At 48.7% G+C, this 21,429-nt stretch overlaps 4 protein-coding genes across 6 annotated transcripts in view; 3 read left to right on the forward strand and 1 right to left on the reverse strand.

Moving 5' to 3' along the window:
* Zmynd15 (zinc finger MYND-type containing 15) overlaps positions 1–6,863 on the forward strand; it is a 54,491-nt gene extending 47,628 nt beyond the window's left edge. Inside the window, exon 15 of the mRNA XM_042680627.1 lies at positions 6,811–6,863. The gene's annotated coding sequence lies outside the window, so the exon portion shown is untranslated. The remainder of the gene's footprint in view (positions 1–6,810) is intronic.
* On the forward strand, positions 893–8,701 carry Tm4sf5 (transmembrane 4 L six family member 5). The gene is made up of 5 exons (XM_042680633.1): positions 893–1,230; positions 6,811–6,891; positions 7,363–7,499; positions 8,352–8,535; positions 8,611–8,701. Exons 1-5 carry the CDS (start codon positions 1,060–1,062, stop codon positions 8,623–8,625), a joined length of 588 nt encoding a protein of 195 aa, XP_042536567.1. The 5' UTR covers positions 893–1,059; the 3' UTR covers positions 8,626–8,701.
* Positions 8,702–11,628: 2,927 nt separating this feature from the next.
* Vmo1 (vitelline membrane outer layer 1 homolog) lies at positions 11,629–18,021 on the reverse strand. 2 transcript variants are annotated; one of them, XM_042680613.1, is made up of 4 exons: positions 17,947–18,021; positions 12,282–12,364; positions 12,063–12,178; positions 11,629–11,936 (listed from the first exon to the last, which is right to left on the reverse strand). In XM_042680613.1, the coding sequence occupies exons 2-4, from the start codon at positions 12,321–12,323 to the stop codon at positions 11,639–11,641; spliced, it is 456 nt and encodes a 151-aa protein (XP_042536547.1). In that variant the 5' UTR covers positions 12,324–12,364; positions 17,947–18,021; the 3' UTR covers positions 11,629–11,638. The 2 variants fall into 2 exon arrangements, with proteins under 2 accessions (XP_042536547.1, XP_042536546.1); XM_042680612.1 differs by lacking the exon at positions 17,947–18,021 and having other exon boundaries at positions 12,282–12,860.
* Gltpd2 (glycolipid transfer protein domain containing 2) lies at positions 17,086–18,804 on the forward strand. Of its 2 annotated transcripts, none has more exons than XM_042680608.1 (4): positions 17,086–17,263; positions 17,374–17,438; positions 17,683–17,849; positions 17,949–18,804. In XM_042680608.1, exons 1-4 carry the CDS (start codon positions 17,116–17,118, stop codon positions 18,466–18,468), a joined length of 900 nt encoding a protein of 299 aa, XP_042536542.1. In that variant the 5' UTR covers positions 17,086–17,115; the 3' UTR covers positions 18,469–18,804. The 2 variants fall into 2 exon arrangements, with proteins under 2 accessions (XP_042536542.1, XP_042536543.1); XM_042680609.1 differs by having other exon boundaries at positions 17,991–18,804.
* Positions 18,805–21,429: the final 2,625 nt, after the last annotated feature.

Raw genomic sequence — 21,429 nt, forward strand, 5'->3', positions numbered from 1 at the left:
AAAGAAAGAAGGGAGGAAGGAAGGAAGGAAAGAAAGAAAAAAGGGAGAGAGGAAGGAAAGAAGGAAGGAAGGAAAGAAAGAGAGAAAGGGAGAAAGAAAGAAAAAGAGAAAGGGATAAAGAAAAAAGATAAAGAAAGAGAGGAAGAAAGGAGAAAATAAGGGAAGAAGGAAGAAAGGAAGCAAGCAAACAAAAGGAGGTGAATAAGCAAATTTTGAGAAAATGAAAAGACAACAAAAGCCTAATATCTTTTATTTAGTTTTACAGAAAGCATCAGGCTGGCCGCATGATCCTCCTGAGTCACTGGGACTATAGGTTTCCCATCATGGCTGGCTCAATTCATGTCTTTTTTATTTTATTTATTTTTTTTTTTTGCCAGTCTTAGGGCTTGAACTCAAGGCCTGGGCACTGTCCATGAGCTTCTTTTGCTCAAAGCTAGCACACTACTACTTGAGCCACCGTGTCATTTCTGGCTTTTTCTGTGTGTGTGGTGCTGAGGAATCGATCCCAGGGCTTCATGAATGCTAGGCAAGCACTCTACCACTAAGCCACATTCCCATCTTTTTAAATTTCTGTAAGGAGTTATCCCTGTGGGACAGAAATCATGAGGCCATCACATATCTGGTCTGTGCTTCCTAGTTTACAAAATGCTTTTCGTCTTGTCCTACTGAATCCTTCTAGCCAGCCTACCAGGAAAATAGCATCAGTCTACCCTTTAGACAGAAGAGGCCATGGAGGCTTGAAGACCAGAAGAGTTGGACTGAGCTTGCAAAGAAGGAAAGGAACAAAAGAGGCACTAGAAGGCACTGGCCCCAGGCAACTTCCTTTGTGTGACAAACTCTCCCACCTCCTCCATCACCACATCCTCCACTTCCTCTTCACCTCTTGAGCTGCAACTCCTCTATCTGCACCTGTTCACATCTCCCTTATCGCTCTGGTCCTGCCAGTTTCTACCACGCCTCTTCTCCAACCTTTGTTCCATGCTCCTGCCTAGGGGCCTGTAGACCTGGAACCTGAGGCTCACTTTCACTCACTGCCTCTGCCCTTCCTGACGCCTGGCTATGTGCACAGGAAAGTGTGCCCGCTGCGTAGGGCTCTCCCTCATCCCCCTTTCCCTGATCTGCATTGTGGCCAATGCCCTCTTGCTGGTACCAGATGGGAAGACTACCTGGACGGACCATCTCAGTTTGCAAGTCTGGCTCATGGCTGGCTTCATCGGTGGGGGACTGATGGTGAGACGGGCTGGGAACCTGGGCACTGATGGGTCCTGGACAGGAATGAAGGGAAAGGGGTTGCAGCATGGCCCGGTTGGTAGAGCACTAGCTGATGAGTGGAAAGCATTAGGTACTGAGTAACAGTCCTGATCTCAGACTGGAAAAAAAAAAAAAGGAGAAAGAGAAAAGGAGAAGGACTGGCACCTGGGGTGAGGGGTGGCAAGGGGCTGGTGGGAACATGGAGCTTGTCCAACCATACTACTATATGCTGATCACTCTGTAGAAGGCCGTGGAGGGCCAGGACCCTGGGCGCAATGTCTGACGGGAGCTGAAGGCAGGAACCTCACATCTCCAATGAGCTTCCCTTTGACAACAAGCCCTCCCTGCCCTGCCTGCCTCCACAGTTGAGCAGATGTAGGAAATACCATGAGTAGATGCAAAAGGAACAGCTGGTTGAGTGGGTAATAAATAAAAGGCAGGGGGAGGAGGGGAAGTGGACAGGGCTGGAGCCAGGAGGTGATATCTCAATCAGTCACTACCTCAGCGCCACCCTCCTCCATGTCCACTCATTCTCCACATACCTTCCTTTTTCTCTAAATTGTTTTAAATTTTGTATCTGGGTGTGCTTGGAGCATGGCTGTAATGGTAGAGCATCTGCCTGGCAAGTGTTAAGGCCCTGAGTTCAAACCTCCAATAGTGCCAAAAATTTTATTTGGATGGAGACTGGAGCTTGAACTCAGGGTCTTGCACTTTCCCTTGATTTTTTTTTTTTTTTGTCAGTGGTAGGGCTTGAACTCAGGGCCTGGGCTCTGTCTCTGAGTTTTTTTTTTGCTCAAGACTGGTGTTCTAACACTTTAAGCCACAGCTCCACTTCTGGTTTTCTGGTGGTTAATTGGAGATAAGAGTCTCACAATCCTGCCCAGGCTGGCTTTTGAACCATGATCCTCAGATCTCAGCCTCCTGAGTAGCTAGGATGACAGACATGAGTCACCAGTGCCTAGCTTGTCTTACTTTCTTGATACCTTGTGTCCCATCAATAGAACCCAAGCTTCAGGAAGAATAAGGACTTGGACTGTGTCCCTAAGGCATTATTCAGTGCTTCCTGAAAGCAACTCTAGATGTGGAGTGGGAAGGGAGTTAGCTTTGGATTCTGGGAACACAGACTTGGGGAACTCTCCAAAAGCAGGTGAGTTAGATTGAGTCTGGGACTGGGTGTGTAGGCCAGGGAGCAGCGTGGCTTCCTAGAGGTATGTGACTTCTAGAGGTCTGAGATGGAGTCCCATGACCTTAAATCGATGCAGTTGGTAGGGAGTAGGAGAAAAGATATCAGTGGGTAAAGAGGGGGTTGTTGGTTAAAGAAGCAGAATTATCATTTCACTAGTAGAGATGTGTCCGGTGATAGGGCTGGAGGAGAGGACCTCTGCCAAGGAATTTCACCAGTCAACTGTCCTGAGAGGCAGGGAGCCATGATGGATCTGTTGCCTTTATTCCATGATGATGTAAAAGTTTCCCTAAATGGGGCTGGGAAGGTGGCTCAGTGGAAGAGTGCTTGTCTTGCATGCATGAGGCCCTGGGTTCGATTCCTCAGCACCACATAAGCAGAAAAAGCCAGAAGTAGCGCTATGGCTCAAGTAGTAGAGTGCTAGCCTTGAGCTGAGGAGCTGAGGGACAGCATTCAGGCCCAGAGTTCAAGCCCCATGACTGACAAAAACAAAAAAAAGCTGGAAGTAGAGCTGTGACTCATGTGGTAGAGCACTACCACATGAGAGAAAAAGCTAGGGACTTGCCCCAGGACTGGCACACACACAGAGAAACACAGACACAGACACACACAGACATACGCATAGATCCTTATGTTCAGGAAGACTTGGAGGCACCTTCTCTGTCATTATACTGACCTACTAAAGGCCAGAGTGGCACTGTGGCTCAAGTGGTAGAGCGCTAGCCTTGAGCTGAAATGCTGAGGGACAGCACCCAGGCCTAGAGTTCAGGCTCACAACCAATAACAACAACAACAACAAAAATTGTAGTAGACAGGCATTCCCTTTATAGTACCACTCCAAAGGCAAAGACCCATGATTGAAAAGAGTCAGGCTGTAGATGGGATGGCCTAGGAGTACAAAAAGAAGACTGTAAATCCCAGCTTCATAGGAACTCCTTTAATACTGCTTTTTCTACTAAAGTTGATGCTTACCTGGTCTTTGAATGTTAATGCCTGGCTAACCTAACTTCCCTTTATCCCTATCAGCTATACTTTCTCTTGCTACCCTGTAAAGGAAAACTGTGGGACATAGTCTATATTTTATATACTAAGAGGTTTATGTACAATTGGGGATTTTTTTTTTTTGGTGCTGTTTTGAACAAAAGAAAGACTTCTGTGTTGAGGCGACAAGCAAGCAAGCAAGAAAGAGAGAGGGGAGAAGAAAAGAAAGAAAGAGAAAAAGAGAGAAAGAGGAAGAAAGAAAGAGAGAGAGAGAGAAAGAGAGGGAGAAAGAAGGAAAGAAAGAAAGAAAAGAAGGAAGGAAGGAAGGAAGGAAGGAAGGAAGACCAGAAGCCCATCAGAGCAGAAAGGCTTTTTGTTGGCCGCAGTGCACCTGGTGCCAAGATCAGAGCCTTTAGTCATTAAACATGGCATGCATAGTCACCAGATGAACACAACAAATAGATAAGCAAAATGATTTTAGATAAACATAGGTGCCATTCAAACATAAATAAAGCAAGGTAGGATCATAAAGGTCTCTTAGGGCAAAGTAAAGAAGCCACATTTTGGGTGGGGGGGATTGGAAATTGAATCTAGGAAGCCAGGTACTAGTGGCTTCTGCCTGTAATCCTAGCTACTCAGGAGGCTGAGATCTGAGGATCTGGGTTCAAAACCAGCACAGGCAGAAAAGTCTATGAGACTTTTATCACCAAATAACCACAAAAAAGCCAGGATTTGGGGCTGGAAAGGTAGCTCAGAGGTAGAGCACTTGCCTTGCATGCATGAGGCCCTGGGTTCGATTCCTCAGCATCACATAAGCAAAAAGAAAAAAAGCCGGAAATGGCGCTGTGGCTCAAGTGGTAGAGCGCTAGCCTTGAGCTGAAGAGCTGAGGGACAGCGCCCAGGCCCAGAGTTCAGGCCCCACGACCGGACCCAAAAAAAAAAAAAAAGCCAGGATTGGAGGTGTGGCTAAAGTAGTAGAATGCCAGCCTTAATTGAAAAAACTAAGAGACAGAGCCCAAGCCCTGAGTTCAAGTCCTAGTACTAGCACCAAAACTAAATAAATAAATAAAATTGAGTCTAGGGCTTTGTGCATGTTAATCACACATTCTACCATTGACTACACTTCCATCCACATTTTACTGTAATTTTAGGTATGGTGTTTTTTGTTTTTTTCTATTTGACCTTTTTTAAGTAAGGCTTTGATGAGAGGAAGTCTGAAATGATCAGACAGGCAACAGTGCAGCTGAGGTTTAATGAGATGAGCTGGGAGGAGTAGAGGCCAGACCATGCATGCATGCCCTTGAAAGGCATAAGTAATTTGAATTCTATTACAAATACCACAGAAAGCTACAGAAAAATTTTGTAATTTTTTTCAGCATTTGTAGAGAGCATGTCTGTTCTACATAGCTGGGATTACAGCCATGTGCAACCACGCTTGGTGTGTGTGTGTGTGTGTGGTCTCTCTCTCTCTCTCTCTCTCTCTCCCTCTTCTCTCTCTCTCTCTTTCTCTCCATTTTAGGACTATTTTATTATGTTTTGGTTGTGCTGGGGTTTGATGCTTGCTCTGTAGTCTTCATGTTTGGCAGGCAGGCCCTCTACTACTTGAGCCATTTTATCAGCCCCATTTTACATTGGTTATTTTCTTTTTTTTTTTTTTTGTCGGTCATGGGGCTTGAACTCTGGGCCTGGGCGCTGTCCCTCAGCTCTTCAGCTCAAGGCGAGCGCTCTACCACTTGAGCTACAGCGCCACTTCCGGTTTTCTGGTGGTTTACTGGAGATAGGAGTCTCACGGTCTTTCTTGACCGGGCTGGCTTTGAACCGCGATCCTCAGATCTCAGCCTCCTGAGTAGCTAGGATTACAGGCGTGAGCCACCAGCGCCCGGCTACATTGGTTATTTTCAAAATAGGGTCTCACTTTATGCCTGGGCCAGCCTGAAATATGATCCTCCTATTTGTGCTTCCTCATGTCACTAGGATGATGGGCACACACTACCACACCCAGCCATTGGTCAAGATAGAGTCTCTCAGACTCTCACCCACCAATCACCACACACTCCAAATGGCCTTGGACCACCATCTTTGATCATCACCTCCCAAGTAGCTAGGAATACAAGCTTGAGACAGCATATAAGTTAACCTTTTACAAGTTTGTTTGGTGTGTGTGTGTGTGTGTGTGTGTGTGTGTGTGTGTTTGCTGGAGAGAGATGCTGGAATTGAACTTTAGGCTTTGTGTGTGCCAAGCATGTACTCTGCTGCTGAGCTACATCCTCCAACCTCAGCTCAATGTTTTTTTTTTTACAAAATAAACACACTCATGTACATTAGAACACAAATCAAGAAAGATTATCTTTGTGTTTATAATATTGTGGGGTCAGCATAAAGCTGGCTGAATCTGAGCTTAAGCCAAGATGTTCAAGTGAGCACGTCCTTCAGGCAGTTTGATTTACGTCTGCAGTCATCTGGAGGAGATACCAAAAAGAACAGCTGATTGCCTAGGAGGAGCTGGACTTTGTGAGAAAATCCACGGGGAGAAAAAGGATCTAAGGCTGAATATTAGGAAATTTTATATAGATCAGAAAACTGTGAACATACTTTTGCTCATGCCACCATAATCCCAGCTCACTAGGCTCTTCCACACCACCATCCTTGCCTGCTGCTGAACTCTCAATATTAGAGTTAGGGAGCGTTTACTCCAAGAGAGCCTTGAGACAAAAACCAACCTGTTCTCTCATTAAACCCTGAGAACAACCTGTAAGGTAAGTCTGGCAGCCCCGTTTTCAAAGGTCAAAAGTGAAATTCAGCTGGGCACTGGTGGCTCACACCTGTAATCCTAGCTATTTAGGAGGCTGAGATTTGATGTTTCAAAGCCAGCCTGGGCAGGAAAGTCCCCAAGTCTCTTAGTTCCACTTAACTACCAGAAGTGGCGCTGTGGCTCAAAATGGTAGAGTGCTAGCCTTGAGCAAACCTGAGTCCAAGAACCAGCACTGACAAAACAAAACAAAACCAAACAGAAATCCAGAGAAACCAACCAACTTCTAGAGTGGGAGGGAATGCAGGGCTGGCTAAATCGAGGCCTCCTGGCTTCCATATTTGCTGTCTAAGCTTCAAACTGAGGCTGGGGTCAGATCTATGTGCCAAGATTTGTGGGGAATATATAATATTGGAGCCTAGCTTACAGGAAGCTTCACTCTGGACAGAGGTAAAGTAGACAGGCAAATAACGATAACTATAAGTTGATCCCATCCGGCTCTCAGAGAAATAAAGATAAGGTCCTCTCTATAGTCCAAAGGGCTGAGGTAATCTTGGCAAATTCCTGTAGGAAGTGAGCAATGATGCAGATAAAGTCTTGAGAATCGGGGAGGACATCTTATCTATCACAGACTCTTGACCCACAGGTGCTATGTCCAGGAATTGCAGCTGTTCGTGCAGGGGGCAAGGGCTGTTGTGGTGCAGGCTGCTGTGGAAATCGCTGCAGGGTAAGACCTAAATGAAGAAGGGATTCAGGCTCACATCTACAATCCCAGCACTCAGTAGACTTAGTCAGGAAAAACGCTAGTTGAGGCCAATGTGGAGTACACAGTAAGTTCCAGGCCAGCTTGAGTTACATGTGTGGATCTTTCGTGATGGGGTAGAGTGGGGTGATTGAGAGCTGGAGGTCTCCAAACCCTTCCTTTTAGAGCCCCTCTTTAGTTCCAGACCCCACCCCACCCCCTCCTGCCACTTGCAGATCAGTCTTAGTAAACCTGACCAGCGGAGACTACAACCCCCAGAACTTCCACATCCACGGGTTCTTGGGCTAGCCTCACTCCAAGAGTGGGGTTTGATGGCAAATGTACTTTGAATATGGCTGGAAAGTAACATGGTAACGTGCCAGGCAGAGCTAGTGTGATTTTTCCACCAATTGGGACCCCACCACTGTAGCGGCTCACATTTCCCCCTCCATCCAGATGCTTCGCTCCGTTTTCTCCTCGGCCTTCGGGATGCTTGGGGCCATCTACTGTCTCTCAGTGTCAGGAGCCGGGCTTCGCATTGGACCCAAATGCTTAAAAAATGGCAAATGGGACTACCACTTCCAAGAAACATCGTAAGTCTTCACCTGCATTTGTATCCCACATTTCCTGCATCTTCCCACCTGCTTTTCCCACATGAGTCAACCTAGGCCAGGTCAAGTTTCAAGAAAATTCCCTGGCTGGTTGCTGGTGCCTCACACCTGTAATCCTTAGGAGGCTGAGATCTGAGGATTGGGCAAAAAAGTCCCTAAGACTATCTCCAATTAACCACCAGAACACCAGAGTGGAGGTGTGGCTCAAAGTGGTAGAATGTTAGCAGGCCCTGAGTTCAAGCCCCACAAAGGTGTGGGAGGGGGGAGGGATATTTGCTTCAGCTTTGGTGTTCATTTGCTACGGAGGAGAGAGGGGTCAAAAGAGAAGAGAAAAGCCTTTCTTCTCAAGCCCACTCCTCGAATAAACTATTGCAAGCTGGGCATGGTGGTACATGCCTGTAATCATTCCCAGCTCTCGGGGACAGCGCCCAGGCCCTGAGTTCAAGCCCACAACCACCACCACCAATAACAAAAAAAAAAAGAGTATTCCCTAGCTGATCACTAGTGCCTCATACTTGGAATCCTAGCTACTCAAGAGGCTGAGATCTGAGAATTGTGGTTCAAAACCAGTCCAGGCAAGAAAATCTGTGAGTCTCTTCTCTCTCATTAACCACCAAAGAGCCAGAAATGGAGCTGTGGCTCAAGTGGTAGAAAAAAAAAAGCCAAGCGAGAATGTCAGGCCCTGAGTCCAAGCCTCAGTACCAGCACAAAAAAGAGGAGAGCGAGCTCCCTCCAGGTAGCCCAAATGAGCCCTTTGCAAATGCCCATTGGCATGTGCACGGGGAACATACCATGTGACCTGTTTCTCCCACATGACCCTGTGTCCATCCGCAGAGGCGCTTACTTGTACAATGACACTCTGTGGGATTGGTGCGAGGAGCCACCTCATGTGGTCCCCTGGAACGTGACACTCTTCTCTTTGCTGGTGGCCGCCTCGTGCCTGGAGATCCTGCTGTGTGGAATACAGCTGGTGAATGCCACCATTGGTGTGGTGTGCGGCGACTGCAGGAAAAAGGAGGTAGGACCACGTGGAGTTGTGCAAAGAACCTACTTGTTCTTAGCTGTGGCCTCATGAATTTTCTTTTGTCTGCAGGGCGATGTTCACTGAGGCAGACTGATGCGGATTATACTGCTCACTCCTGAGTGCCTACTCACTGGCTTTCAAATAAACTAGTTCTCATTCATTTGTTGATTTCTTTCTGGAATAAACTGTTTTGAGCTCCCTTCCCCATCTTAGATTGTGCCCTAGGTAAGGAGGAGCCTGTGAGGGCCTTCAGCTATGCCAGGGTTTAGGGTTCACCTGTTTGGAGCCCTTGAACTCGTTGTTTCTTATCAAATAGTTTTGTTTTTTTTTTTAGTCGGTCGTGGGGCTTGAACTCTGGGCTTGGGCGCTGTCCCTGTGCTCTTCAGCTCAAGGCAAGCGATCTACCGCCTGAGTCACAGCGCCACTTCAGGTTTTCAAGTGATTTATTGGAGATAAGAGTCTCATGGACTTTCCTTCCAGGGCTGGCTTTGAACCATGATCCTCAGATCTCAGCCTCCTGAGTAGCTAGGATTACGGGCGTGAGCCACCAGCGCCCCGCTTCAAATAGTTATTAAGGTATTAAATTGTGCTAAACAAAATACATTGGGGGGCTGGGAAGGTGGTTCAGTGGTAGAGCGCTTGCCTTGCATGCATGAGGTCCTGGGTTCGATTCCTCAGCACCACATAAGCAAAAAGAAAAAAGCCGGAAGTGGCGCTTTGGCTCAAGTGGTAGAGTGCCAGCCTTGAGCTTTACAGCTGAGGGACAGCGCCCAGGCCCAGAGTTCAGGGCCCATGACCGGACCCAAAAAAAAAAAATATTGGGAAGCAAGGGAAACAAGAGAGCAAGGACTGTACTCTCAAAGATGAAGAGTTGGAAAATGGATAGGTTTTGTTGTTGTTGTTGTTGTTGTTTTTGGGTTGTTTTTTCTTTTTGGCCAGTCCTGGGGCTTGAACTCAGAGCACTGTCCCTGAGCTTCTTTTTTGTTTGTTTGTTTGTTTGTTTAAATTAAGGTTACCACTTGAGCCACAGCATCATTTCTGGCTTTTTCTGTTTATGTGGTACTGAGGAATCAAACCCAGGGCTTCATGCATGCTAGGCAAGCACTCTAACACTAAGCCACATTCCCGTCCAAATGCAGTTTTTAAAAGAGGCAAGGATTATTTCAACTAATAGCAAACACTTCTTTTTTTTTTTTGTTAGTCGTGGGGCCTGAACTCTGGGCCTGGGCGCTGTCCCTGTGCTCTTCAGCTCAAGGCGAGTGCTCTACCACTTGAGCCACAGCCCCACTTCCAGTTTTCTAGTGCTTTATTGGAGATATGAGTCTCAAGGACTTTCCTGCCCAGGCTGGCTTTGAACCTCAATCCTCAGATCTTATCCTCCTGAGTAGCTAAGATTACAGGCATGAGCCACTGGCACCTGGCTGGCAAACACTTTTTAAAATCTGTTACTTGGAAGTGGCGCTGTGGCTCGAGTGGTAGAGCGCTAGCCTTGAGCTGAAGAGCTGAGGGACAGCACTCAGGCCCAGAGTTCAAGCCCCATGACCTACAAAAAAAAGAGAAAGAAAAAATAAATAAAATCTATTACTTATGACATAGATATGACTGACTGATTGATGAAAGGACTATTTTTTTTTGCCAGTCCTGGTGCTTAAACTCAGATTCTGAGCACTGTCCCTGAGCCGTAGTGCCACTTCCAGCTTTTTCTGCTTATGTGGTGCTGAGGAATTGAACCCAGGGCCTCATGCATGCAAGGCAAACACTCTACCAATGAGCCACCTTCCCAGCCCAGAATTATTTTTTTTTTAATGACAGAAATTCTGAGAAAGTGAAGTTTGAGTTGAAATCTGTTAGAAAAGCCACTGTTTGGATTTTGCAGAGGGCAAAAATGGAAAGTATGGGAAAAGATTTTCACCTTCTAAACTCTAGAAAATGAAAACTTAAAGACAGTATAGCTTTATCACTACTAATTTAGCAGAAATTTTCTTTCTCCTTCCTATCTTCCTTTCTTTCTTTTTTATTTTTATTTTTTATATTTTTTATATTTTATTTTTTTTGGTCCAGTCGTGGGGCCTGAACTCTGGGTCTGGGCGCTGTCCCTCAGCTCTTCAGCTCAAGGCTAGCGCTCTACCACTTGAGCCACAGCACCACTTCCGGCTTTTTTCTTTTTGCTTATGTGGTACTAAGGAATCAAACCCAGGGCCTCATGCATGCAAGGCAAGCGCTCTACCACTGAGCCACCTTCCCAGGCCTTATCTTCCTTTCTTTCTTTCTTCCTTCCCTCCTTCCTTCCTTCCTTCCTTCTCGTTCTTTTTGTGCCAATACTGGAGCTTGAACTCAGGGCCTGTATGCTTAGCTTTTTTACTCAAAGCTGGTGCTCTACCACTTGAACCACACTTCCACTTCCAGCTTTTGTTGATTGAGTGGATATAGGTTTATCTATGTAGGATAACTTTAAGTCTCCATCCTCACGTCTCAGACTCCTGAGTAGCGAGGATTATAGGTGTACGACACCAAGCACACTCAGGCCAGGCTAGAAATTGCTTAAATAGAAGTCCCTCGTGGTTCAGAAAGAAGACAAACCAGGCTTTTCATGGGGACCACATGTCTCAGATGTCCTCAGGCAGGGGCTCCCTTTATTTACTGGAAGAACATTCTTCAGGCCTGTGAGACTTGTAACGTAGATTCCTAAGATTAAATCCAAGTGTAGCCGGGCACTGGTGACTCATGGCTGCAATCCTAGCTACTCAGGAAACTGAGATCCCAAGATGGAGGTTCAAAGCCAGCCTGGGTAGAAAAGCCCAAGAGTATCTTTCTCATATTAACTAGCAAAAAGCCAGAAGTAGAGGTATGGCTCAAATAGTAGACCTCTAACCTTGAGCAAAAAAAGCCCCAACTGAGAGCATAAGGTCTTGAGTTCAAGCCCCAGTACTGGCACAAAGGAAGGAAGGAAGGAAGGAAGGAAAGGCAGGCAGGCAGGGTTAGGTGGGAAATAAGTAGGCCTTTTCCCATTCCCAAATCAAGCGACATCAAAGCCAAGACCTAGAAGCTTTAATAGCGGAGTGGGACTCACATTGGGTGGCAGAAGCCAGCAACAGAGTCAACTGTGGCAACATAATATCCGCGCGTCGTTGAGCGCAGTGTCATCGCGGAGGCCTCTAGGCTGCTCGATTTTTGTCTGCAGGCCACACGCGCCTTTGGGGCAGGGGTCACTCCAGTCTCCAAAATCTCCCCAGCTCAGCCCAGGCCCCTCCAGCTCGGTGCCATCAGAGCAGCGGAAGCGCACGTTGTTCACCGCGGTGTTGTCCTCGAGGGCCAGGGGCTCCTCCACACGAAGTGAGAAAGCCACTAGGAAACCACCACCGGGACACCACAGCGGCTCGCTCCACGCACCCCATCTGCAAGAGAAAGGCATATGCGCTGGCTCTGTGGGTGCCTACCACCCACACCAGCCCAGCCAGACCTTGGGATTTCCAAGCCGGCCATCCCCTCACCCTAAGTGACCCTGGGTCCCCGGTCCCTACCTCCCAGATTGAGACTCCACAACATGTGTATCGAGCGCTAGGTTCCCCCTAGTGCAGTGCAGCCTGATCCCGTTCAGAGCTGTGTCATCGCCAAGAGTGCCTTGAGGGGGCTCCACCTGGGTGGTGGGGAGAGGAGGAATTGGTGGTTACCCTCCTCCCGACAGCCACCCCAAACATCATCCCCAGTTCACTCTGCATCTTCCAGGCCTGAGCTCTTACCTTGATTGAGAACCCACTGGCAAAATATCCATCTGGACACATCTCCGGCCATGCCCAGCTGCCCCAGGGATCACCATTGGTTACTTCAATGACAGATGTGTATCTACTCAGACTATTACTGTGTGCCCACCTGTAGCCCATCACCCACAGCAGTAACAGCAGCTTGGGAGTACGCAGCTCCATCCTGCAATGTCTACCCACTAGACTACTTATGTTCATTTATAGTAGCTGGTCCTTATCAGTCTATCCCAGCTCCACTTACGGAAGAACCTCCTGGATTAAGAGACATTCAAAACTAATCTGCTATTGGATCCCCTGCAGACTGGACTGGTGACTCCAGGAGGCAGAGGTATCAAGCATGGGGGAAGGAGAGCAGGTGGGAGCCAGCAAGATCAAATAGCCACCTGGAGTTTACTATAAGCCACAGAGGCTGCTTAGTTAGCACTTTGCTACTAAATCCTCCTAACAACAGTGAGGAGATTAGAAATATCCTTCCCATTTGTAGGCAACAGGGAGCCAGAAATGACAAGTGGTTGCCTGGTGCTAATGGCTGATGCTCAGGCTGAGACAGGAGCATCATAGTTTGAAGCCAGCCCAGGTAGGAAAGTTTGTGAGACTCATCTCCAATTAACCAGCAAAAGCAGGAGGTAGAGATGTGACTCAAATGGTGGAGTGCAACTTTCAGTGAAAAAACTAAGAGCACCCAGGCCCTGAGTTCAAGCCCCAGAACTGGCAGAGAGGAAAGGAGGGGATGGAGGGAAGGAGAAAGGATGTTAGGGGAAGAGAGGAGAGGAGGGGAAAGCAGAGAAACATTCCATTATTGGGAATAGAAACCGGGACTAGAGGATCCAATTGATAATGTGTGATCATACATCATACTGAAGTAAGGAGGCCAGGTCTGGCCGGCGCCATATTGGCCACATGGTGGATGGTAGGGCCTGGCATCTTGTCTTTATGCTTGGGGAAGGGAACCCCCCCCCACACCATCACCTGTCTCCCAGGTAATGGGATGCCCAGACCCCTGGAGGCAGGGGCAGGCACTTGGCTGATAGGTTACTGAATCTAATGCCTGGAACTGGGAATTTCCTGAGGCTCTGCCCCCTGCACCAACCTATTTAGGCCCGGACCAGCCTAGCTGCCAGGACTCTATGCCACGTGTCTCCATGATTATGTCCTGTGTCCTGTCTCCTCGTCTCCAGTCATTATGGAGTCCCAATTCAGCTCTCCATTGGAGCTGAGATGGCTTGTTAGTATTGTTCTTGTTATTTCTTTCCTCTTTAGCATGTTTCCTAGCTGTGTGATATGTATTTGCATGCTGCAGGGCTTTGTAACAACTGGCAGCCTGCAGCCTGTTAACTGTATAATAAAGACTCCAATATTGTATAGTTTAAAATGTGGCTTCTGGGATGATTTTACCTTACAACAGTACTAGGGACAGGATTAGTTAGAAGCAAGGCCAGGATGAGGAGCAACTTCATAGAACTTGACTGTGCATAGAGTGAGCCTGAAGAAACCAAGAACTTGGGAGCTGGGAAGGTGGCTCAGTGGTAGAGTGCTTGCCTTGCATGCATGAGGCCCTGGGTTCGATTCCTCAGCACCACATAAGCAAAAAGAAAAAAAGCCGGACGTGGAGCTGCAGCTCAAGTGGTAGAGTGCTAGCCTTGAGCTGAAGAGCTGAGGGACAGCGCCCAGGCCCAGAGTTCAGACCCTACGACCGAACCCAAAAAGAAAAGAAACCAAGGACTCTAGAGACTGGGGCCCTCGTCTTCTAAGAATCCAGGACAATAAATGCAACCAGAGAGACAACAACAATTCTAAAAAGCTTATGGACTGAAAGTCTCTAAGAACAGATGAGGCTGTATTTTTTCCTTTGCTTTCTAGTCTTACTTCCTTTCCCAGAATGCCTTTCCTTTCCTGACCACCAGGTGGCCTCCTAGCTTACAAAAACAAAACAAAACAGTTGGATTTGTTAAGCACCACCACCCCTCATTTGCCTGTGCCTCGTCCACATTTCTTTGCTCCCGCCTCATCTATTTATTTAGCAACATTTTCTCCCTGGTAGATGCAATATTCTAAGAGTTTTAAGTGACCAAGGAAAACAAGGCTCCTATCTTCATTAAAGCTCACATTCCCGTTGCAGATACAGATGAAAAATTCTTCCCCAATGGACTTTGAACTCTGTGAAGAAATTTGTATTCTGTAGGATCATACCTTTCATGGCATGCAGAAGTAGTAAATTAGGATTCAGATGGCTCATGCCTGTAATCCTAGCTACTCAGGATGAGATCTGGAAGTTGGTGGTTTGAAAGCCACCCTGGGCAGAAAAGTCCTCAAGACTTCATCTCAAAAACAATGCCATGGGCTGGGAAGGTGGCTCAGTGGTAGAGCGCTTGCCTTGCATGCATGAGGCCCTGGGTTCGATTCCTCAGCACCACATAAGCAAAAAGAAACAAAGCCGGAAGTGGCGCTGTGGCTCAAGTGGTAGAGCGCTAGCCTTGAGCTGAAGAGCTGAGGGACAGCGCCCAGGCCCAGAGTTCAGGCTCCATGACCAGACCCAAAAAAAACAAAACAAAAAAAAAAACAATGCCATGTAGTACACCAATGTCTCATGCTGGTTAATACTAGCTACTTGGGAAGCTGAGATCTGAGTATCACAGTTCAAATTCAGCTCAGGCAGGAATGTCCCTGAGACCCTTATCTCCAATTAACTACCAAAAATTCAGAAGTGGAGCTGTGGCTCAAGTGGTAAAATGCCAGATATTACCAACAAAAGCTCAGGAACAATTCCCAGGCCCTGAGTTCAAGCCCCAGGACATGATGATGATGATGATGATGATGATGATGATGATGATGATGATGATGATGATGATGATGATGATGATGTCGTGTGCCAATGGCTCATTCTATACTCCTAGCTATTCAGGAGGCTGAGATCTGAGGATGGAGATTCAAAGCCAACATGGGCAGGAAAGTTTGTGGGACTCTTACATCCCATTAACTACCAAAAAGTCACAGAATAGAGATGGGGCTCAAGTAGTAGAGCACCAGCCTTGAGCAAAGAAGCTAAGGGACAGTGCCCAGGCCCTGAGTATAAGCCTGAGTACTGATACAAATAAAAAATTTAGAAGTGGGTATCCTTGGATCCCAGAGAGCTACCTCCCTCTGCCTCCCAAACTTAAACTTAACAAGTAAGATTTATGGGGCAATTATGGTCAGCTTTTCCACTTATGGTGTTTTCACATACATTATCACTTAATCCTCACACAAGGTTTACAAAATACCTATTATTATCCTCAATTTACAGTGGAAGGAACCCAAGGTCAGAGTTTATGTAGGGCACCCACATTATTGCTCAGCAGAGGGAGCTTACTCTGACCTCAACCTCTCTTCCCAATATCCAGGTTGCTTCTTCCTTCAAGCTAGCCCCAGACAGGAAATGCAAAAGTGTTTCATTGCTACCTCTAAGGTCACAGAGTCAGCTTGCCGATTAAAGCCCTGCCCTGTGTCCCTCCCTGTTTGCACAAATCTGTTAAGTAGCTGGCCCTGGTGGCTCATGCCTGTAATCCTACCTACTTAGGAGGCTGAGATCTGAGGATCACAGTTCAAAGCCAGCCCAGGCAGGAAAGTCCATGAGACTCTTATCTCCAATAAACAACCAGAAAACTAGAAGTGGTGCTATGGCTCAAGTGGTAGAGCACTTGCACTGAGCTGAAGAGCTCAGGGACAGCACCCAGGCCCAGAGTTCAAGCCCCATGACTGACAAAAACAACAACAACAACAAAAAAGTTTCTAATTCCCCATGTTGTATTGTTTTCCCAGTGTGACATACAAATTCCTGCCCAGTTGCAACAGTCTCATTACACTCCTTCTCAGAATGTGATCTCCCCCCAGTTCCTGTAGTCCACATAGCACCTTCCCAACACTTCTTCTCAGAACTGACTCTACCCCCAAATTCCCAGTCCGCTGTAATATGGCCCATGTGACCCAAATGACTGCCCCCTAAAATTCTGTTTAAATTCTGCCCACACCTGTCCATGGCTGCTGCCTCCATTCCTGCTTGAAGCAGCCTGGCAGGTCTGTCCTCCAATAAAGCTTTGAGTTTGGGCTGGGAAGGTGGCTCAGTGGTAGAGTGTTTGCCTTGCATGCATAAGGCCCTGGGTTTGATTCCTCAGCACCACATAAGCAGAAAAAGCCAGAAGTGGCTCTGTGGCTCAAGTGGTAGAGCGCTAGCCTTGAGCTAAATTGCTCAGGTCAGGCCCCACGACTGGGCTTGGGCGCTGTCCCTGCACTCTTCAGCTCAAGGCTAGCGCTCTATCACTTGAGCTACAGCGCCACTTCAGGTTTGTTGGTGGTTTTTGGAGATAAGAGTCTCAAGGACTTTCCTGTCTGGGCTGGCTTTGAACAGTGATCCTCAGATGTCAGCCTCCTGAGTAGCTAGGATTACAGGTGTGAGCCACCAGCTCACCGGCTTTACCTCTCATTTCTTTTTTTGGGTCCAGTCGTGGGGCCTGAACTCTGGGCCTGGGCACTGTCCCTCAGCTATTCAGCCCAAGGCTAGCGCTCTACCACTTGAGCCTTTTTCTTTTTGCTTATGTGGTGTTGAGGAATCAAACCCAGGGCCTCAGGCATGCAAGGCAAGCGCTCTACCACTGAGCCACCTTCCCAGCCCCTGCCTCTCATTTCTTACACTACCAATCCCCCAAATCTCTGTTCCTCACCTCCCTGGAGAGCTGTCTCTGGGGCAAAGGACACAGGGGAGGGAGCATTAATTATTAACCCTTTGCACCTCAGAACACCATAAGCTCCTTTCCTCTCCTGGAGTAGAAAGGACTGCATGTGGCTCGGGGCTGGGGAGGGGGCGGTGGTCCCAGTGATAGCCATGGTGGTTCTGCTACCACACCTGTGCCTGCAACGCTGCTTCCGCCTGGTTCCTCTCACTATCTTCTCCTTGTTGCTTCTTTACCTCATTGGGCAGATTATCTGTGAGTGTTCCCTTCCCCTCGCCTTCTCGGGGAAGAACCTAAGAGTCTAGGCCCTCAGAACCCAAACTCCCTTTTTTACCCCTCACCCCTCTTTTTCCGCTTCTCCTTAGGTCTCCTATTAGGCTGCAGGGCCCTGGCACAGTCCAGCATTCCAGATGGACCGCTGCTTTTCCAGGTATACGGGGGGCAAGGATAAATCTGGGAACTGCAGGTACGACTCTGAATAGTGATAAGGAGAGTCAGACTTTCCCCCCACCTCACTCCTCTCCCTTCTGAAGCTGAGAGAAACCCCAGCTAGACATTAGGAGCTTCCCCCCCCCCCCCCCCCTAGAGCCAAGGGGGCTGTTGGTTCTGCCAGCCAGCCTAGCATGCTAGGGGCTCTTCTCTGACAACTCTGCTCTTCTGTCTACGCCCTCAAGGTCCAGCCAGAGCTGGAAGCCCAGGTGGCCCCAAAGGGGGAAGATCCTGCGTGTCTAGGGCCTCAGGGAATGCTAGGTCGCATGGTGAGGCCCTTCCGGGCCAGTCTGAACCTCCAAGAGGACGTGGAGCTGGCTCAGTACCTGGCAGGGTGGAGGGAATTTCTCAGGTGAGTTGTCTCCCTCCTCTAAGCTAGGTCTTGGGCCCCCCTTGAGATTCCACAGACCTCCTTCAAATCATCGCCCCCATCCCATCACCAAACACACAGGTTCCTAACTCCTTTGGGTTCCATCTTCGCCTTCGCCTCCAGCGAGGCCTTCAGCAAGGTGACGGTCCTGGAGGCGCAGGTGCACGGCCCGCGTGCGGAGCACTACACGTCGCTGTCGACCATGGCAGCGTGGGAGCGGCGGGCCGGGCTCCTCGAGCCGCCCTTGGCCGGGTCCTCGGGCTCGCGAACGCTGCTCGTGCTGCACCGCGCCCTGCGATGGGCCCAGCTCTGCCTCTCCCGGGTGGCCACGGGCACGCTGGGAGACCCGGACGCCGGCGCGCAGTGCGCCGACGCCTACCGCACAGCCCTGGCCCCGCACCACCCCTGGCTGGTCCGTCACGCCGCCCGCCTGGCCTTCCTCGCCCTCCCGAGTCGCGATCGCTTGCTGGAGCTGGCGTGTCCGGGAGCCAGCGAGGCGGACGCGCGGGCGGCGCTGGCCCGGGCGGCTGGCACCCTGGAGGACGTCTACAACCGCACCCAAAGCCTGCTGGCGGGACACGACCTGCTCCTGCTGGCTTGAGGAAGCCGCGCGCCCGGGGAAGGGGGCGTCCCGGGGGGCAGAATCCCCGCAGCCTGGAGCCGCGCCCCCGGGACTGCGGGGAGCTGTCCATCTGTCTGATGCCCCGCCCTCCAGTGACGACATCGCAGCTAAGACCCGCCCCCAGCCCTCACTGGCCCTGGACTGCGGGGAGCCGCCCGTCGCTCGGATGCCCCGCCCTTCGGTGACGTCATCGTCAAAGCCGCACCCCCCTTCCGCGTATCCGCCCTCCCCGGATGAGCGGCGTGGAATAAAGTCACGGTTTGGCCTCTGCGGATGCAGGATGTTTTGTGTGATGCCGGCAGGCGCCTGCAGGAAATTAAAAAAAAAAAAAAAATGTCATTCCTGTTCCTGGCAGTGGAAAAACTCACGCTTCCTCAGGCCTAGTTCAAACACTCTGGGGCTGCCCAACCCGATGCTGAGTCTAGCCCAGACTCATCTGAACTCCACGGCCAACTCTTCTCTGGTCTCATCCACAAACACGCCAAAGGGGGCACACAGCGTGGATCCTACCACCTTCCTCCTCAGATCTCAGCCTCCTGAGTAGCTAGGATTACAGATGTGAGCTACTGATGCCTGGCTAAAATATGCAGTATTCTTTATTGTAATTTCATATGGCTAATTTTTTTTCTTTTTTTTTTTTTTTTTGCCAGTCATGGTGCCTGAACCCTGGGCCTGGGCGCTGTCCCTCAGCTCTTCAGCTCAAGGCTAGCGCTCTACCACTTGAGCCACAGCACCACTTCCAGCTTTTTCTGCTTATGTGGTGCTGAGGAATTGAACCCAGGGCCTCATGCATGCAAGGCAAGCGCTCTACCACTGAGCCACCTTCCCAGCCCCGGCTAATTTTTTTTCACAGAAAATAAATCTTTTCTTTAAAAATACATACTAGCTGGGCGCAGGTGGCTCACGCCTGTAATCCTAGCTACTCAGGAGGTTGAGATCAGAGGATCGCGGTTCAAAGCCAGCCCAGGCAAGGAAAGTCTGTGAGACTCTTATCTTCAATAAACCACCAGAAAACCGGAAGTGGTGCTGTGGCTCAAACGGTAGAGCTCTCGCCTTGAGCTGAAGAGCTGAGGGACAGCGCCCAAGCCCAGAGTTCAAGCCCCATGACCGACAAAAAAAGAATACATACTACGTGCTGGGAATGTGCCTTAGTGGTAGCATTCTTGCCTAAAATACATGAAGGCCTGGGTTCCATTCCTCAGTACCCCATAAACAAAAAAGCCAGAAGTGGCACTGTTGCTCAAGTGATAGAGTGCTATCCTTAAGCAAAAAGAAGCTCGGGAACAATGTCCAGGCACTGAGTTCAAGCCCCAGGACTGGCAAATATATATATACTATGGGGCTAGTGATAGAGTGCTCACCTAGAATGCTTCAACCCTGGGTTAGGTTCCCAGCACTGAATTTTAAAACTCTGAGGGATGAAAAATAAGATAAAATATTCAATGCTAGCTGGGTGAAGGATGGCTCACGCCTGTAGTCCTAGCTATTCAGGAGGCTGAGATCTGAGGATCCTGGTTCAAAGCCAGTCGGAGCAGGAAATTCCATGAGACTCTTATCTCTAATTAACCATTAGAAAACCAGAAATGGTCTTGTAAGAAATGAGAAGTGAGCCAGAGTGACCAATATGAGATCAAGGCTTTATTGGGGGACAGACCTGCCAGGCTGCTCCAAGAAAAATGCTCCAGCAGCCATGGAGAGGTGTAGGCTGAATTTAAACAAAAATTTTGGGGGTAGTCACCCATGGGGGTAGCCCATGGGTCACATGGGCAGTCACATGGGTCACATTACATAGACTATGGGAATTCAGGGATAGGGTCAGTTCCAAGAAGAGGTGTTATGAAGGTTTTACGTGGACTACAGAAATTGGGGGGGGGGGAGTCACATTCTGAGAAGGAGTATAATGAGACTGTTGCAACTAGGACGGGAATTTGTATGTCACACCAGTAAAACAATACAGCATCTGGGAAATAGAAAGTTAACAGATTTTTGTAAACAGGTAGAGACACAAGGCAAGGCCTCAATCAACAAGCTGACTTTGAGACCTTAAAGCCCTGTGACTCAAAATGGTAGAGCCTTGAGCAGAAGAGCTCAGGGACATTGTTCAGGGCCTAAGTTCAAGCCCTATAACCGAGACATACACACATTCAAGGCTAGCCCAGACTACATAGGAAGACCCCATCTCAAAACCAAAACATATTTCTTAGAAATAAACAGGTGCAGGCTAGGAATGTGGCTTAGTAGTAGAGGGCTTGCCTAGCATTCATGAAGCCCTAGGTTCAGTTCCTCAGTACCATATACCCAGAAACCAGGAATGGCGTTGTGGCTCAAGTGGTAGAGTGCTAGCCTTGAACAAAAGAAGCTCAGGGACAGTGCCCAGGCCCTGAGTTCAAGCACCAGGACTAGCAAAAAAGAAAGGAAGAAAGAAAGGAAGGGAGGAAGGAGGGAAGGAAGGAAAGAAAGAAAACCAGAAGTGGTGCTGTGGCTCACAGCATCCAGGCCCTGAGTTCAAGACCTACCACAGGGCCTGGGAATGTGGCTCATTGGTAGAGTGCTTACGTGAAGCCCTGGGTTCAATTCCTCAGTGCCACATAAACAGAAAAATCCAGATGTGGAGCTGTGGCTCAAGTTTTAGAGTGCTAGCCTTGAGCAAAAGAAGCTCAGGGACAGTGCCCAGGCCCTGCATTTAAGGCCCAGGACTGGTGAACAACAACAAATAGACCCACCACAGACTTAAAGAGAGAGAGAGTAAAGAGCAAAGACATGGATTTAATGGCCTGCACTTGTAATCCTAGCTACTCAAGATGCTGAAATTAGGAATATCAAAGTTCAGTGCCAGGGGACATTGTCATTGTGTGTGTGTGTGTGTGTGTGTGTGTGTGTGTGTGTGTGTGTGTGTGTGTGTGTGCGTGTGTGTGTGTGTGCGCGTGTGTGTGTCCATTT

Source organism: Dipodomys spectabilis, unplaced genomic scaffold (assembly GCF_019054845.1).
Source record: "Dipodomys spectabilis isolate Male_0828 unplaced genomic scaffold, ASM1905484v1 ptg000062l, whole genome shotgun sequence".
Lineage (NCBI taxonomy): Eukaryota > Metazoa > Chordata > Mammalia > Rodentia > Heteromyidae > Dipodomys > Dipodomys spectabilis.

What these genes read in the sequence shown, in the direction of transcription:
- Tm4sf5 (XM_042680633.1), top strand. Translation starts at nt 1,060, where the DNA reads ATGTGCACAGGAAAGTGTGCCCGCTGCGTAGGGCTCTCCCTCATCCCC. An exon ending in TCATCGGTGGGGGACTGATG is followed by an intron (nt 1,231 to 6,810) that starts GTGAGACGGGCT and finishes CTTGACCCACAG; the next exon opens with GTGCTATGTCCAGGAATTGC. An exon ending in TACCACTTCCAAGAAACATC is followed by an intron (nt 7,500 to 8,351) that starts GTAAGTCTTCAC and finishes GTCCATCCGCAG; the next exon opens with AGGCGCTTACTTGTACAATG.
- Vmo1 (XM_042680612.1), bottom strand. Translation starts at nt 12,500, where the DNA reads ATGAACATAAGTAGTCTAGTGGGTAGACATTGCAGGATGGAGCTGCGT. An exon ending in CCAGTGGGTTCTCAATCAAG is followed by an intron (nt 12,179 to 12,281) that starts GTAAGAGCTCAG and finishes CCCACCACCCAG; the next exon opens with GTGGAGCCCCCTCAAGGCAC. An exon ending in GTGGAGTCTCAATCTGGGAG is followed by an intron (nt 11,937 to 12,062) that starts GTAGGGACCGGG and finishes TTTCTCTTGCAG; the next exon opens with ATGGGGTGCGTGGAGCGAGC.
- Gltpd2 (XM_042680608.1), top strand. Translation starts at nt 17,116, where the DNA reads ATGTGGCTCGGGGCTGGGGAGGGGGCGGTGGTCCCAGTGATAGCCATG. An exon ending in CCTCATTGGGCAGATTATCT is followed by an intron (nt 17,264 to 17,373) that starts GTGAGTGTTCCC and finishes GCTTCTCCTTAG; the next exon opens with GTCTCCTATTAGGCTGCAGG. An exon ending in GGGTGGAGGGAATTTCTCAG is followed by an intron (nt 17,850 to 17,948) that starts GTGAGTTGTCTC and finishes CCAAACACACAG; the next exon opens with GTTCCTAACTCCTTTGGGTT.